At 39.7% G+C, this 15,740-nt stretch overlaps 1 protein-coding gene across 24 annotated transcripts in view; it reads left to right on the top strand.

The window, feature by feature from the left end:
- Nucleotides 1–15,740, top strand: part of LOC128689409 (protein abrupt) — a 503,752-nt gene that overhangs the window by 157,572 nt on the left and 330,440 nt on the right. The window contains exon 6 of one of the 24 annotated variants that reach the window (XM_070083627.1): nt 9,921–10,414. The exons of 20 other annotated variants lie outside the window; for them this stretch is intronic. In XM_070083627.1, the coding sequence (XP_069939728.1) occupies nt 9,921–10,390 (470 nt within the window). In that variant the 3' untranslated portion in view covers nt 10,391–10,414. Of the gene's footprint in view, nt 1–8,675; nt 9,019–9,040; nt 9,839–9,920; nt 10,805–15,740 lie in introns of those variants that run through there. 3 more of the 24 variants (XM_070083623.1, XM_070083682.1, XM_070083677.1) reach the window with 3 other exon arrangements.

Raw genomic sequence — 15,740 nt, 5'->3', positions numbered from 1 at the left:
AAACCTCATACATTCAGTGAATATACAGCGTGTTTCATAGTTCATATTCCTGTAATGTTTCCTTGGCAGTTCTCGTAAGTGGGTGAGAATCCTTCCTCCATATTATAAAGCAGAAGGCAACGAAAAGACAATTGGAAATTTTAGAGTTTTGCCGGATGTGAAGAAAAAATTGTGTTGTATAGAGTAAGCATCTTGAAACTGTGTCAAACAAAGTTAAAATGGGTTATTGAGAATGCTGAGTTAGCATAACAGGTGGTGCAAAATGAATTAAATGAGGTGTATCTTAGAGAACAAGATGTGAAGGAGTTACAGTATTGTTGAACAAACTATTGTGAAATCCTAAGATTTGGTTTATTTAAATTGTTTGCGTGGCTTAGAATGAAGGTAGGATGTAATGTCTGCCTGGAGGCTAGAGGAGAGAGGATTATGTTTGGCAATATGCACTGTTGTATATGCTTCAAGGATAAGATAGTGTATACTGGTTATGATACAGTGCACAACAAGACCAGTTGATTTGACTGTATATTAATAGATAAAAGATTGAAGAGATTTGTCGAAAGCATCTGATGTGTACATTTGTTTAGTGGTATCTAGAATACAAAGAAAGTTTATTACAATGAAAAAGGTGTCACTGAGTGAAAGTGAATAGAATAAAGAAAGCTGAATATGTATGGTATGTATATAAGAATTCGGTGTTGGTGTTTAGCAGACCTTTGTGGGTACTGTTGGAAAGAGTGATGATTAGTGAAATGAGGAAGTGAAAAGGTTAGCACTTAGGAAAAGTACAGTAAATAAAATTATATAAAGAAGAAAAAGGCTACGAGTAATGCAGTGCAAATTACAGAAAAATTGTGGTTCGTGTTCAGTCACTTTTTATTAAAAAAAAAAATCTTGCAGTTAAGACAAGAACGTAGAGAGTAAAGTGGACTTGGTAATAAAGACACTGGTAGCATAGAATCCGTTTTCAGTACACTTCGCCCAAGGCTGGGTTTATCAAGTACACAGGAATGAACCACTACATTCGCCTTATAAGGCAGACGTGAGCCATGAGGTCAGGCTCAGAGGGAGATAAGTCAATTTTAAGGGTATTAAATTGCAAGATCATGTTTGCTGATCTCATGGGACTTGCTCTCGCTATTTAATGACATATAGTATATGACCTGTCTTTCTCTGAGCGTCATTTGCTTTATATGGCTACAAACGTATTCCTTCCTAAACCATACCCCGGCCGGGATTGAACCCGCGGTCAGAGAGTCTCAAAACTCCAGCCCGTCGCGGGTATGGTTTGTTTGCAATCGTGTCATTACGATTTCGTGAGTCTTCCTTCCTACTTGTCGGCTTTCGCTATTGTCTCCCAGCAAATGGAAAGTGACATGGAGACTTAATGCACGAGGCAGCGTGAAATAGGATCTTATATGAAAAGAGGCAGGGAATGAGTAAAGTAGAAATAGGTTAAACAGTAAACAGAATGAAAGTGGGTAAAACGGCGAGGATGAATGGGGTTAAATAAGTTTATTCAGGTATACACAAATACAGTTTCATAGATTATCACACTTGGCAGCATATGTGTAGAAAACCTAGGATAACCCAAAAAAAGTCAGTGACTTATTTCCATTGGGGGCCTTTTAATACCTTATTATTATACAATGTAGGAGATATTATACTATAAAGGATATATACTAGGAATAAGGTAAAAAAAATTGATTACATTTGCATCTAGAGATGCTGTAAGCATGTAAAGATATTTTTGAATAGATGATGCATTTGCTTATTGTATGAAAGAAGGAAAGGTACTTAATAATTAACAGAACATGCATACTTCTGTGTAAGGGAAAAGGTGACATGTGAATGTAAGATTTATAAGGAATAGCATGTGAATGTAAGATTTATAAGGAATAGAGGTATGGAAGATAATGTTGGATTGCAGAACAAGGCGAATTTCTGAGAGTAAGTGTATGTTTGGTTCTGTATTTATTGATTTCGAAAAGGTATATCATAGGTGGAATGGACAGTCATGTGCTTAGTGTGTCGTGGGGGATCAGCAACTATGCTGACAAGTGTTGTTGCAAATGGTTACCAAGTTTTTTTTTTTTATAAGAGGTAAAGAGTTTTTATGATGAGGGTAGGAAAAATGTAATATTTTTAGTGAAGGTAGGCCTTATAAATGTGACTTTCTTGTAAATGTGCGATGTTATTGTGGTTATTTACTGTTTTATAGATATGATTATAAACTAAATAAATGGAATGGGAGTGAGAATTGTTGCGATTGCTTTTACTGATGGCTGTTTGTGGAGGGAGAGAGAAGGGTTATATATGCTTTTGTAGTGTGAACATGTTAATAACTAGGAAGGGATTAGAAAAATGTTAGCCTGAATTGGGAAGTTACTTGAGTTAGTAAATAGTGATAACCAGCCCATAATGGAAAGACAGCTCGGGGTTGGTGGGAACTGGTTATATATTTGAGGTCGCCAAATCGTCGCCAGTAAGCGTAGGTATATGTAGTGATGTGTATTGACTGCCTAATACTTTCTTGGGCACATTGTGTGTTTGACCATCTCTTGTCTGCCTTAGATCAAAACGGAATAAAGAAAACATAAAGGGAGCTAACAATGCCATCAAAAGGTTTACCATGGTCTGCTGCTTGCATTAGAGGAGGCCCAACAGTGCAAACTTGGGGCAAGCAAATACATACAGAGGAATCCTTATGTTACTCAGGCTATATTGTGATTCATTCGAATTTGATTACACATGTGCATCTGCAGTGACTGACACTAAGCCAACAGAGCAAGAGAGGGTGCTGCTGATAGCTCCAGGAAATTATACGAGTTTATAAAATACAGGGGCCATGCGTATTACGACCACTTACTCCCAGTAGGTTAAGATACTCTAGGCTAGTGGGGGAAATGCCTAATCCCCTGAAAGTGTTAGGTAGTAAACTCGATTGAGAAATGTAAATGATGACACATTCGTGTATGTGTAATATAACCCCAGTTCAGCTAACAAAAGCTATCAAACGACCTCTTAAGAAAATGTAAGTTATTCCAGCTCTTTTATTCTCTTCTCTTCCCTTAAGGAAAGTTTCCTGACACCATTGGAGAGGTTTATGTTCCAAAGAATTGTACCTGATCTCCTTTGGATCGACTCTGATTCCTTCCAGTTTCCCAGAAGCTCTGTGACCTCTAAGGGTTTAGTTAGCCTATCCCATAAATACAAGAATATTAGTTTCTTTATGATCGTGAATTGCACTTTTGCACTTTTTGCTTAAAAGGAGGAGGGGATAATAACCAGCCACTTATTACATAAACATTTATCCAGGAGAATTGAAAATTAATATTACAGGAATAGCCGCAGTTGAGAAACACATGAATGCAGACATACGTGTATATTGAATGTAAGTAGAGGAGTGTAAGATTTATCTGACATCTTACAAGTTCACTATATGAAAAAGACCAACAATCCTAACAGGCTGTAAAAGTTTTAAGAGGCTTTAGGTTCTTATTAGGATGACAGGACAGTAATGCCGCTCTGGATATTTGCTATTTGTCAACCTAATATGAACCTGTGTGTGTGTATGTCGTGCAGAAAAGGTAAATTTGGTCATTTAGCAAGAACTCATTTGAAACTGAGTCCTTTCTAAAAAAAATTCTCTTATACATTTACGTTATGTAAAAATTAATAATTTTGTACCAAAAGAACCTTAGGAAACTTGTCTGACCTTAATATAACAATCGCAATTTAATTTAGCCTAATCCAACCAAATATATTTTATATAAGTTTGCAATAATTTAATAATAAACATAATGAAATATATTTGTTTTCGTTAGATTCTAAATGATTTTTGCGAAATTATTGCATATATAAATTTTAGTTTACCTTATTCGGCAAGAAGTGCGTTCCTGTTTAAGCCTAAATGGCAAGTTTTACTTATTCGGCACGACATTTTATATATATATATATATATATATATATATATTATATATTACACATACAAGCTTTATGTACTCACCTAATTGTGGTTGCAGGGGTCGATTCATAGCTCCTGGCCCATGTGTGTGTACTCCCATCCCTCCCATATGATGCACGGAGGCTATGTGACAAGAAGTTGTCTGTATTGTGAATGTTTTAAGTTGGGTCCACTTAAGACTGAGGGAAATATCCGGTAGTGTATAGACTACTGTAATACAAATGAAACTGGCGAGTAAATGTACATTGGTCTGAGAGCCATATATTAAACTTTCATTATAATAATCATGAGTCAGTTTTACATCAGTTGTAAATAGCATTGCCTGTGTTTATTACTTACGTTCGTTTATACTCTGAATGCTCTCATATAAGAGAGCCGCATTTTTACAAGCTGTGCTTTTTAAGCATTCGTTATATCTTTGCTTTCAACGGGTCTTCATATGCCTTATTTTTACTCCTGTAACTATAATGTTTTGGACAACGGTTTTCCGTATTCCGAGCTGATAAAATGCTAGTTCATAGAAGCTTCAGTACCACACTCATCATCAGTAGATTAAATTGATAAGCAAGTTAAAGATGTTTCATAAGTTGGAAACACTGCCATGTATAAAGTTCCATCAGGACATTGCATCGGTATAATCCACGTTGATAATTTACTCTTCCTGTCGCTGTACTACTTGATTTTCACGGCTTCATTTTGTATTTTTGAGGTTTGCAAGGAATTTCATTTGGCGACAATATATATATATATATATATATATATATATATATATATATATATATATATATATATATATATATATATATATATATATATATATATATATATATATATATATGTCGTTGGTAGGCTATGAAGTCTTAGGGATGTATTCATATATTCAGTACTGAGACACGGCTAAGCAATAGAGCTTAAGAAGTCATACTGCTTAGTTTTCACACATACTTTTAGTTGCTACGTTATGTCCCGTTAATTGTTTATCGGGAACGGCAGTTATGTTGTAATTTAGCCGTTTCGTTATATTAATAAAGTGAATCCCCTTTATAACCCAATTTAAAATAAAAGTATTGTGAGAAAAAGATAAAAAAAATGCAAAGAAATGAACTGGAGTGTAAGTTCTAGAAGTTCATAACTAGATGGTGTATAGTATTTTCCATGTGTTTAAATCTCTTGGCTTCCGAATGATGGCTGAGGTTTTCTGTATTGGAATCTAGGTTAATTGTTGACGGATTAGGACCAGACCTTGGGTCTTTCTCGCGGAGAGCTGCCATATGATGGTGATAATATTGATAATGATGGCTTTGACTGTGATTTATTGGGTAAGGGTACCGGAGTGGTAGTTTTTTCCACACACTTGTATAGTTAAGGAAATTATGGTAAGGTGATTATGCTGGAGATGAGAGTATATTATCAAAGATTTGACTGTGATCTATTGGTTTAGGATATTTGAATGGTAGCTATTTTGTACAGCAATATGTATACTAAATACGCCACTAGGCATTTGCGTTGAATGTAACTATGTGGAGGTTTACAGCAACATGTGTGGGATGTGTCTATAGAAGACTTTGTAACGTAATTCAGAGTCTACTGTAAAGATATGAATAATGTTTGTTCTGGGGATTTCGTTACCTTGATTACCATGACTTGCTGTTTCACATTGTTTTTATGGTGATTAAGGCTGCTACTAGCTGATGTAGCCGGATGTTATGGCGGGTGCTAATGGCTGACATTATGACGAGATGTGGCCCATCCTCACACTGAATATATATTTTTTTTTAATATAGGCAGTGGTAAAGAAAGCATAATTGTAAAATGAAGATGGGTTGGTTAATGAACTACTTGGTTAGTGAAGATTTGTCATGACATTGATGGTGGTAACTATGTGATGATTGTGACGGTGAGAATGGATGGCTGCCAGAATCACAGGGGACAAGTCACTGAATATTATTTCCCTCATAAATCCGGTTCAGGTGGCAACGAGGGCGCGTGAATTAGTGCATGAGTCGACAAAGTGGTGGAGAACATGTGTCTTGTGTCGATATTTACTGAAGTGTAGATATTACTTACCTGGTGTTACCTTTTAGTGTAGCTGACGGTAACTGACGGCCTGTAGAGGATGCTGATTGGAGTGGGTGATGATTGATGTGGATTGCAGTGATGGACAAATACGGCGTATGTTGATTATAGTGAGTGATGTTGAGGTTGGTAGTGTCTTGTGATTGATGAAGTGTCTGTTAGTCGTGAATAAAATTGTGTGCATAAAGTTGACTGGAAAGTATGCACGTGCGCATTCTTAATGGCGTCCAACATACTTCAGATTTTTGGCGTGTACTTGTTGCTTTGCTGGTGAACTGAGAGAAATTTTGTTGATGTAAAGGAAGGGACCAGGAAGAAGTGAGACGGGGGGTAAGGGTTGATTTACTGATAAAATTGAGTGGAGGGGAATAGATAAGGAGAGACCGCTTAATTTGACCCTAGAAAGAAAGGGGGAGAGGGGCTAGGTAATGTTAAACTGCTTGATTTAACAGTGAGAGGTGAAACTAAGAGAGTGAGTTAACAGGCAAAGAAAATCTTTTACATTCACTTTGGACACACGTCGGGCATACACTCACTTGTTTTGGTGATACTTGAGTTACTGTTTGATGAGCGTATTTGGTTGGGTGTAACGTGTGAACAGATGGATGTACTCTTATCAGTTGTCTGAGAGAGTTAGATTCCAGCTTTTGGTCTTGTGTGTTAGTTTTTTACTGGGCGTGTGGATGTATGGTTTGTATGAAATGTGCGTGTTAATAATATTTTTAGCATGTGGTTACATTTTCTTTCGTGTTAATTGTTTTACTTGTGAAGGAAGAGTAGGGGCACGAGTTTGGGTGCTTGTGATAGCGCCAGTGTTGATGCCGGGGCATAAACACACACGGTTAGTTCGGAAGCTTTAAAATATGTGATAAAAGGTTGGATATCAAATATCACTTCACGGCCGGTCAAAATTTTAAGCTTACTGGTACTGCCGACTGCTTTATCATCTCCCACTTTTCTAATTGATTAGGCAAGCAGACAAACTGCGGAGCTCTACAGACACTACTGAGACATCCTTGTGTTATTTAATATTGGGACGACTGTCCTGTGAAGGATTCATCAGTAATGCCTAGATGTGACATTTTTCACATAAGAGCGCTATGTTAGCCTCGTCTGCTACACCTGCGTTTCACACTGCCTCTCCATCAGCAAATAAACCACTGGTAGTTTTTGCTGTGGTCCATAGGATCGGCTCCACAGAACGGGTCATCTTATAACACAGACACATGTCGGGTGATTTTTTCATTGACAAATAAATCAACAACAAAATGTTTTATGGGTTTTCCAATAGTCTCATTTTTTATCTTTTTTCTATTTTCTTAATGAGCCGAGAAACACCTTTCTTCCTCACATGTATGGGGCCCGGTCTGGGATGTTTGTGGCAATGTTGTGGAAGGAATGGGTTGGCACGTTCATTCTACAGGGAGAGAGGGGAGGCTTTTGAGAGGAAGAGAGAGGTGTGTGGGAGTGCTAGTCACTTCTACACACCTGTGAGGGACGACAACCTTGGAGGAAGTATTAGCTGGTGGGGCATGATAGTAGTGATGTGGTGGGCGGCGGCGCGGGCGGGCGTCCTGGTATGTGATAGTGATAGTGCCTCCTCGTTATATTATTGCGTCTTGTCTTCTGATGGTGCTGGTGATGGGTTGTAATGAGAGCAAAGATTTTCCCAGGGGAGCCCACACATCCCGCCCTTCTGGTTTTGATTGTTGACTTAGAGTTGTTGCGTTATTTTGTGTGCCTGAGTTGTGGTCCAGGTCGCTTGTCCGGAAAGTGATGGGTTATGCTTAGAATAAAAGTTTAAAATCGGGATTGTAAGAATTCGCCACTAACCCGTTAATTTGAAACGGCAACTATATAACTTTTCGGTCCGTCCTGAACCATTATGAAGTCGTTACTTAATAATAGTCTAGGATGGACCCAAACATCTAGTTTACATTTCCAATATATGAGTTAGTTGAGAATGATTATAGGTTGAGCTACGTAGACTTGCTGTGTGGAGGGTAGTATTGAGTCGAGGGTGAATTTGGTGTTGACCTGGGTTGTCAGCAAGATAAATTGGGGGGGGGGGGGGTGTTAACATGTGGGTATGTCACTATGGTTGTGGTGTGAGCACAAGACTGACCTCAGGACTGTGCTCCGTTACGCGGTGCTAACGAAACGTGGGAGTGACAACTGTGTAGTAGGATAATACTTTATAACGTTACGTTTGTTCTAGTGTCAATTCATCTCTGCCAAGTGTAAATGGTGGCGAGAAGTGCATGGTGTGCAGTAACCACAACTGGTTGTTTTAGGGTTCTTCATTTGCCAAATTGTGACCCATATAGTAGCGCTTCCAGAGTAACTTTATAGACCTAGTCGTGTATTATAGCGCAGTATTGCTAATAAATTAGTGCGAATATGATCCTAGTTTCATTTTAGTGTCGAAAAGCCCGTTTATAATGTTTTATATGGCAACAATGTATATAAGGCTTCATAACCTGTAGAGGGAAAGAAATTCAATCATTATTATGGAAGTTGATAGATGTACTAAATTCTTGTCCACTTAAGCAAAAGTGGCGTTGGTGGGGTGAGCGTTGAGTGGCGGCATAGATTGAGAGGCAGCAGCCGGCGCTCACCGCCCACTTTGTTGCAGGTGGATGGTACGGGCGGCGCCAATGTGATGTGTGCGGCAAAACACTTTCATCCAAGTATGCCCTGCAGGTGCACATGCGCGACGTACACACGGAAGTGCGCCGCTCCTTCACCTGCACCCTCTGCAACAAGGTGTATGCTTCACAGAACTCTTACCGTGTGCATATGAGCATCAAGCACCGCCAGCAGCAGCAGCAACAATCCCAACAATCACCTCAGATTCTACCTCCCGGCCCTCACCTGGGTCACCTGTGAGAGCGGTGAGGGTGGCTGGGGTAGTGACGGGAGAGGTGGGGATGGTGGGCGCGGGCAGCGGCGTCGCAGGTTGGCACCAGGTGGGCTGACGAGGCTGTTTTCTGTTTGCAGGAGAGATGGGAGCTGTGGCGTGTCCCTTGTGTCGTGCTGTGGTGTCACACACTCAACTCTCCGCTCACCTCCGCCTCCACTCACGCCCACGCCCGCATGCCCACGCCCATGCTCTCCAGTGCCCCTTCTGCCTCAAGAAGTACTCCACCTGGAATTCTCTCAAGAAGCACAAGAGCGTCTACCACCGGGAACAGTCGTGGAATGCCCGAGGGTTCCAGAGGATCCTGGAGCGTGACAAGGAGAACACGTGATAGGTGTGAGCTGCTGTTGCTGTTGTTGCCGCTGCCACTGCTCTTGTCCTGTCCGGCCCGCGGGGGCTACAAGTGCCATGTTGTAACGCTTCTCTGCCAAAAGCAATTCCTATACATGTGTCTTCATGACGCAGCTAATGATACCATTGAACCTCAGATTTATGTTCAAATGATTTTGTCTATATTAACGACAGATGTAAAAAATAAAAGTCCTATACTTTTATGCAAGATTATTTTATATATGTAAGACTTCAAAAGTTCTCATTTATTTTTTAAATTTTAATTTACATGAAAAGCCAAATGATGATGCATGCGTTTTTTAACGCATTTAGGATACTAGTCGGCTTAGCAAGCTGTGCTAACTTTGGTGTGTAACACGTAGATTGCTTTGTAACGATGCTAGTGTAGCTCTAGTCCTACCTCAACAATAAATTTATGAATTTAATTTGTCTGTGTATACCAAACAAATCTTCAGTGATTGCAAAATTTGTAGGTAACATTGGAGTCAGCGAATGGTAAGAGCATTATTGTATTGGTGCATGTTAGCCAGCGTGTTGCTGGTGGTTTGAGGGCGGGTGGTGGGAGGTTGTGGTGCGGCGGTACTGAGGTGTGTGTCTGGTCACTTCCAGGGGCCGGCGGCGTGGCGCTGCGCTACATGGGTGCCGACTATGGTGGGCGTGGCGAGGATGGGCGGGAGGTAGGCGAGGGGAAGTTGGGTGGCCGGCCTGAGGTCATGACCTGGCAGTGTGAGTTCTGTCACAAATACTATGGCTCCAACAACAGCCTGAGAAACCACCGCAGCGTCTACCATCGCCGCCAAGTGTCCTCGGGCTCGGCCAAAGGCTCTACTGCTGGTGTTGGCGGAGTGTCTAAGAGTAGCTTCTCACTCGCCTCCACCCGCCCTCTTCTGCCCCCTGCCCAGTACTCGCTTTCGCAGCCTCACAGGACTCCACAATCCCGTCTACCCTACCTGCCCAGGTTGACGGCGCAAAACTTTGGCGGAGGCGGCAACAGCAACAGGGCGTCCGCAGTGACCACCACTACCACCACCACCGCCGCCGCCGCCCCACACCTCAACACGCCCCCCCCGCCCACCTAGTGACGTCATCGCCTCCAACAACTAGTAATAATTATGTCTTCACTTTTATATATCAAACTAATATACCTCTCAATACAGTAATAATTGCTGCTCATCAATGTGATGTGTGACAATTTATACATTTATAACTATAACTAGAAACACATGACAGTCTTAATTAGCATTTATCAGGCGACACTTGAAGTGAAACTGTAAAAATATTGTAGGAAGTAACCAATTCAAATTATTATTACTGCATTAAAGTGTTTAAGCTGTCAATTTTTTGTAATACATTCTGGGTTACGAGTCAAAGACAGGTCAAACATACAGTACATATTTGCCAGGTATGCAGTCTACTTCATTTTTGGCGTTATTTTTATCTATATAAATGTAAGGCATGGGCAGGAGGCTCGTTATAAATTCTCTCTCTACTAATGTTGTGTTTCACAAAACCTACCTTTGTATTTTACAAATCTGTATTTAGAGTTGTCCGTATTTGAAGTTAATTACAAGATAGTGAAGGTATTATAAGTTAATTACAATACAGTGAAGGGCTGAGTACTCTTGGTTGGATTGAGCCTACAACTACGGTTTTAGAGTATTGACGGATGAAGGTGGCACTGAAGGGAAATATAGGGAAGACGCTTAGGTATGTTTGGAATAAGTTATAGACTATGATACTGAGAAGGGAAAGTTCATGTACTTCGTTGTGTAATATAACAACAGCAGTAGGTGACACAAGGTAGATTACTTGGCTAAGTACATGACTTGCAGACTTGGCTATATAGGTCTGAAGTAACAGTGCCCACCAGCATAATCTTTAAATATATACAGTAAATACATCCATGTTATAAGAAGTCCTGGACAGAATGATTTGATTGCATCTAGCACTAGCTGTTAGACAACTTCAGATGTATTTCATATATTTATTTACACAGTTTTCTTTCCAGTCACTAGGATGATAATTTAGTAAAAATGAATAGAACATTTAACTTCTGGTCTAAATTAATCTTCTATTGATATTTAAATCGTAGGTAACCTGAGTTTCTTTTATTCTCTCCCTAAACTTCCTTACATTTCATACAAGGGTTTCCATAAGTGTAACCATGGACACTGTGAGAAGCTAGTAGTCAGGGATTTTATATGGCATCTAGATGTTTATTTTTTTATTCTGCAAAGGATGGAAGGTCACAGAAAATTTACACATTCTAGTGCTAGCATGTTTTCTAGTGTTCAGGTTGCTTACATTTGAGTTTATCTTTTACATGTAAGTGACGTAGTGTATAGAGAATATCATTTAGAGATAACGTTGCACTTTACAGTCAAACCTCTTTGTCAGCTCCATCTATATTAGCATTTTTTTCCTCTCTCTCGCTGAAGGTGGAAGCGCGAAAGTGTTTCTCATTCGCGCTAATCGTTATGCTGATCGGCGAGAAAAAGCTGCTTTCGCGATACATCTTCAGCGATACATCGGCTAAGAGAAGTGGATAAGGAGGCCTGACAAGCATTCTGAAGTCTAGACACATGTACAACATCTGGATATCTTTATTGTAGATTTTTCGCCATCCAGTGGTTTTATCAATACAGATTCTAGGGCATAATTAGAAGACAGTAGAACTATATACAAAAGATGAGGTAATCAGTCCCTCAGCCTTGGAGTCAGTGTTCACAGCATCGTGGTGGAGGAGAATCTGGAGCCAAGGCAAGAAGACTAGTGGTTATATAGGCGTCAGTGGATAAGGATATATAACCGCCAGTCTTCTTGTCTTCGCTCCAGATTCTCCTCCACCACGATGCTGTGAACACTGACTCCAAGGCTGAGGGACTGATTACCTCATCTTTTGTATATAGTTCTACTGTCTTCTAATTATGCCCTAGAATCTGTAATGATAAAGCCACTGGATGGCGAAACGTCTACAATAAAGATATCCAGATGTTACATATGTGTCTAAACTTTCATATTGTCGGTATTTTATACCTTTCTTGCACATTCTGAAGTCGACAGAAAATACGCCTGTGTTCCAATATTGTGATCATACTGCATGTTTATGCTCACGGTAATTTTAAAACATGTTTAAGAGTTAACTGTCTTTTTAACATCTTTTAATGAAATAATGGTAATTTGGAAAGGTAATTCCTGGTACCTGATTTTTGCAACTGCTAAGAATGGAGTTAATACCACCAATGTTGTGTCTAACTGTTTGGGTTGAAGTGAAATACAATTTATGGAGTTACTGTATACTCACTCAGAATGACGCTGCTTAATAAAATGCGGCTCACTCGTCAAAATTTAAATTACTTAATCTCTCGTGGGGAGCTACCAATCTTAATTTTAAAACACATTCTAACTTCCCGGAGCCCCACACGCTTTAAAAGTAGTACTTAGGTGGAAGCCAGTAGACATCACCATCCACGAACTAGGGTATAACTTATCCCAAGTGGTACCTTGTGGGTGTCAACGAGGTCATCCACGCTGTTCCTCTATTGTTCTTTAGAGTATTTACCTTCGCCAGTCTCAGCTGAGGACACCTACAACACTGTTGTGCTGTAACAGGTCTTGATTGTATGAAACAAATCTTTGTGGGAAAGTGCCATAAAATTCATGAACCAGCTTTCACACCTAGCCTTCAGAATCAGATCAGATCAAACACTTAACCTAGTATAAGCTGATAATTCCTACCTAACTTGCTATATTCTTAACGTAAACTAGAACGTATACCGTAACAACCAAATTTGGTACATATACGTTAACACGGCTTTATACTATATATTTGTGAGCTAAAGCAACAATAAATACTAATTAGATTATTGAAAAAAGTCTTTGACTTATTTTCCTGTCGCCAGGGTCTTTAGCAACACTTATTTGTCACCGTCCAGACTACTATCACCACAACACAGCCACCCACGCAGTGAATTAGATCACCCAACAAGTGTTGCTTGGGGTTATGTGTTTGGTAATTACAGCTTTGCACAACACTGCCTCTATATTTTTCAATTTGTTATATAAGTTGGCCTAAGAACATATATTCGTCATGCTTAAATGTGTGTTTAGCACTTCATGAATATTCCTCAGCTGAATGAGATTAATATAATGTTTGACGTATTTCTTGGATAGAAAGAGTTCGAGACTCGTCATCAGAGTAGTTAAGGGCAGTTTTTGAAGCAGAATGTCTAATAGTAAAATATATCTAAGAAAAGCAGGAGTTAAAACTTTAGTTGCAAGGTAAAGGACATTCCTAAAGTTTCCTTCGAGTATAAAGGACTAACATTCTGAAAGAGGGCAGGTCCTTCCGGTCTAAGTCATGTAGTGACCAAGAAATTTCCTGTTTTGAACACTTATTTTCCTATTTGCTTTCAGGCAAGAGGATGGGAATGAAATTTCCAGCATTCACTTATATGTAACGTTCGCAAGTAAGTGCTATAGGTAGATAAACAAGTTACCAGGCTCAGATAAACTAAATTTAGGTTCTCATGTTTAATCATTGTACGGATATTATGCTCGATGTATGGAAGATAGACAATGTCATCAAGGGCCAAAATACTTGATCTAAAAAACTGAAGGTAACCTCTTTCGCAGATCAAACCTGAATATCTCCAGTTTATCAGACGATATATGACCCTTATACGTTTAGCGTTTACCCTTAAATATATTAATTCGAAGTCAAACTTGATCATAATTTGGTGCACAAGTAGTCGTTCTTGCCTAACAGATTTTAAGGCATTTGAGGTTGTGGACATTGATAAGAAGTACGACGTTTACATGGACTTCACTAAGGCCTTTGATGTGATATCGCTACATAGAGGCTGATATATAAAAATGATTCTCAGTTGACTGAGGCATCGTTCACCATCAGCCAACATTTTGCTTTGTGGGTAGAAAGAAAGAAAGGCCATTCGCAATTAGCATTCCATAGGTTTAGTTGTGAGCCTCTTGTACGCCACGCCACTTATACACACTCCCTATATGGGAAATAAATTCTGAGAATATCTGGATTTAGATGAAGTAATGTAGTTGAATGCGGATGATTTTTAGCCGTGAAAATTAAAACCACGGCGGCACTCACTCGTATAATTTAATTAAACGGGAAACAACAACAACAACAACAAAAATCACGAATTCTCTCAGCAATAGGAAGCAAAGATTACGTATAGTAGCTTATATACTCTCATTAAAGCTTATAGATTGCGGCACTTTGTTTTTCACAGACCAAAATGGACATGATGAGCTGGAAGTTATATGAAGTTACCCCCCCCCCCCCCTGTATCAAGAACATTTCATGTGAAGATAGATTACTAGAACTTCATACTAGAAAGACTTAGATTAAGGTGGGATACGTCTAAAAATGGAAGACTGCTAAATACAGATGTGAATGCGGTGGTAAAAATATCTAACGAAGACAACTTAAAGCAATGGATTCAAATTGAGCAAATTCAGATTTAGACAGGATATTTTGAGTAACTTTACGAATAGGTTATACGCATATACGTGGGAATAGTCGAGTGTGAGTATAACCTACCTCTTCTGGGTCAAGAGGCTTAGAACAGTGGTACTCCACCCAACCATTCTCAACAACCACCTACCTTTGCTACTTAACCGCACATCATTACTCAACCACTAGCCCTCACTACTTACCAACCACGCATCAACACTACTACCAACCACCACCCATATTATTACAACCACTTCTCACACTTGTCAACCACCACCTACGTTACTTCCAACCACTATTACCAACTACCACCCACACTATGACCAACCACCACACACACTACCAACCACCTCCCACTATTACCAATTTCACTAATCGCTGAAAGCGATTAGTGAAATTGAAAGAAATTCGAAATATTTCTTTTCATATGCCAAAACCAAGGCAAAAAACCACTTCTAGTATAGGGCCCCTGCTCAGACAAGACGGATCCTACACAAACGACAACAAAGAAATGAGATACTGAAATCTCAGTATCTCAGCGAGCCACTAACCAGTTTAATAAAGATAGACAATCCAAACAATTTTTTTCATGAATGAGCCTCGAAACCCTGCCAATGTATGCCAAATTTGTGACATAACCCTAACTCCACTAGACTTCGAGAAAGCCATCGACGACATGCCCATGCACTCAGCCCCAGGCCCAGACTCGTGGAACTCGGTGTTCATTAAGAACTGCAAGAAACCCCTCTCACGGGCCCAAAGTATGTTTTGGAGAAGGAGCTTAGACACAGGCGAGATTCCAGTCACTAAAAACAACAGATATAGCCCCACTCCATAAAGGTGACAGCAAAGCAGTAGCTAAGAACTATAGACCAATAGCTGTAACGTCCCATATCATAAAAATCTTTGAAAGAGTTCTAAGAAGCAGGATAGCAAACCAC

Source organism: Cherax quadricarinatus, chromosome 1 (genome assembly GCF_038502225.1).
Source record: "Cherax quadricarinatus isolate ZL_2023a chromosome 1, ASM3850222v1, whole genome shotgun sequence".
NCBI classification, from domain to species: domain Eukaryota; kingdom Metazoa; phylum Arthropoda; class Malacostraca; order Decapoda; family Parastacidae; genus Cherax; species Cherax quadricarinatus.
This window is presented reverse-complemented; position numbering and strand designations above follow the sequence as displayed.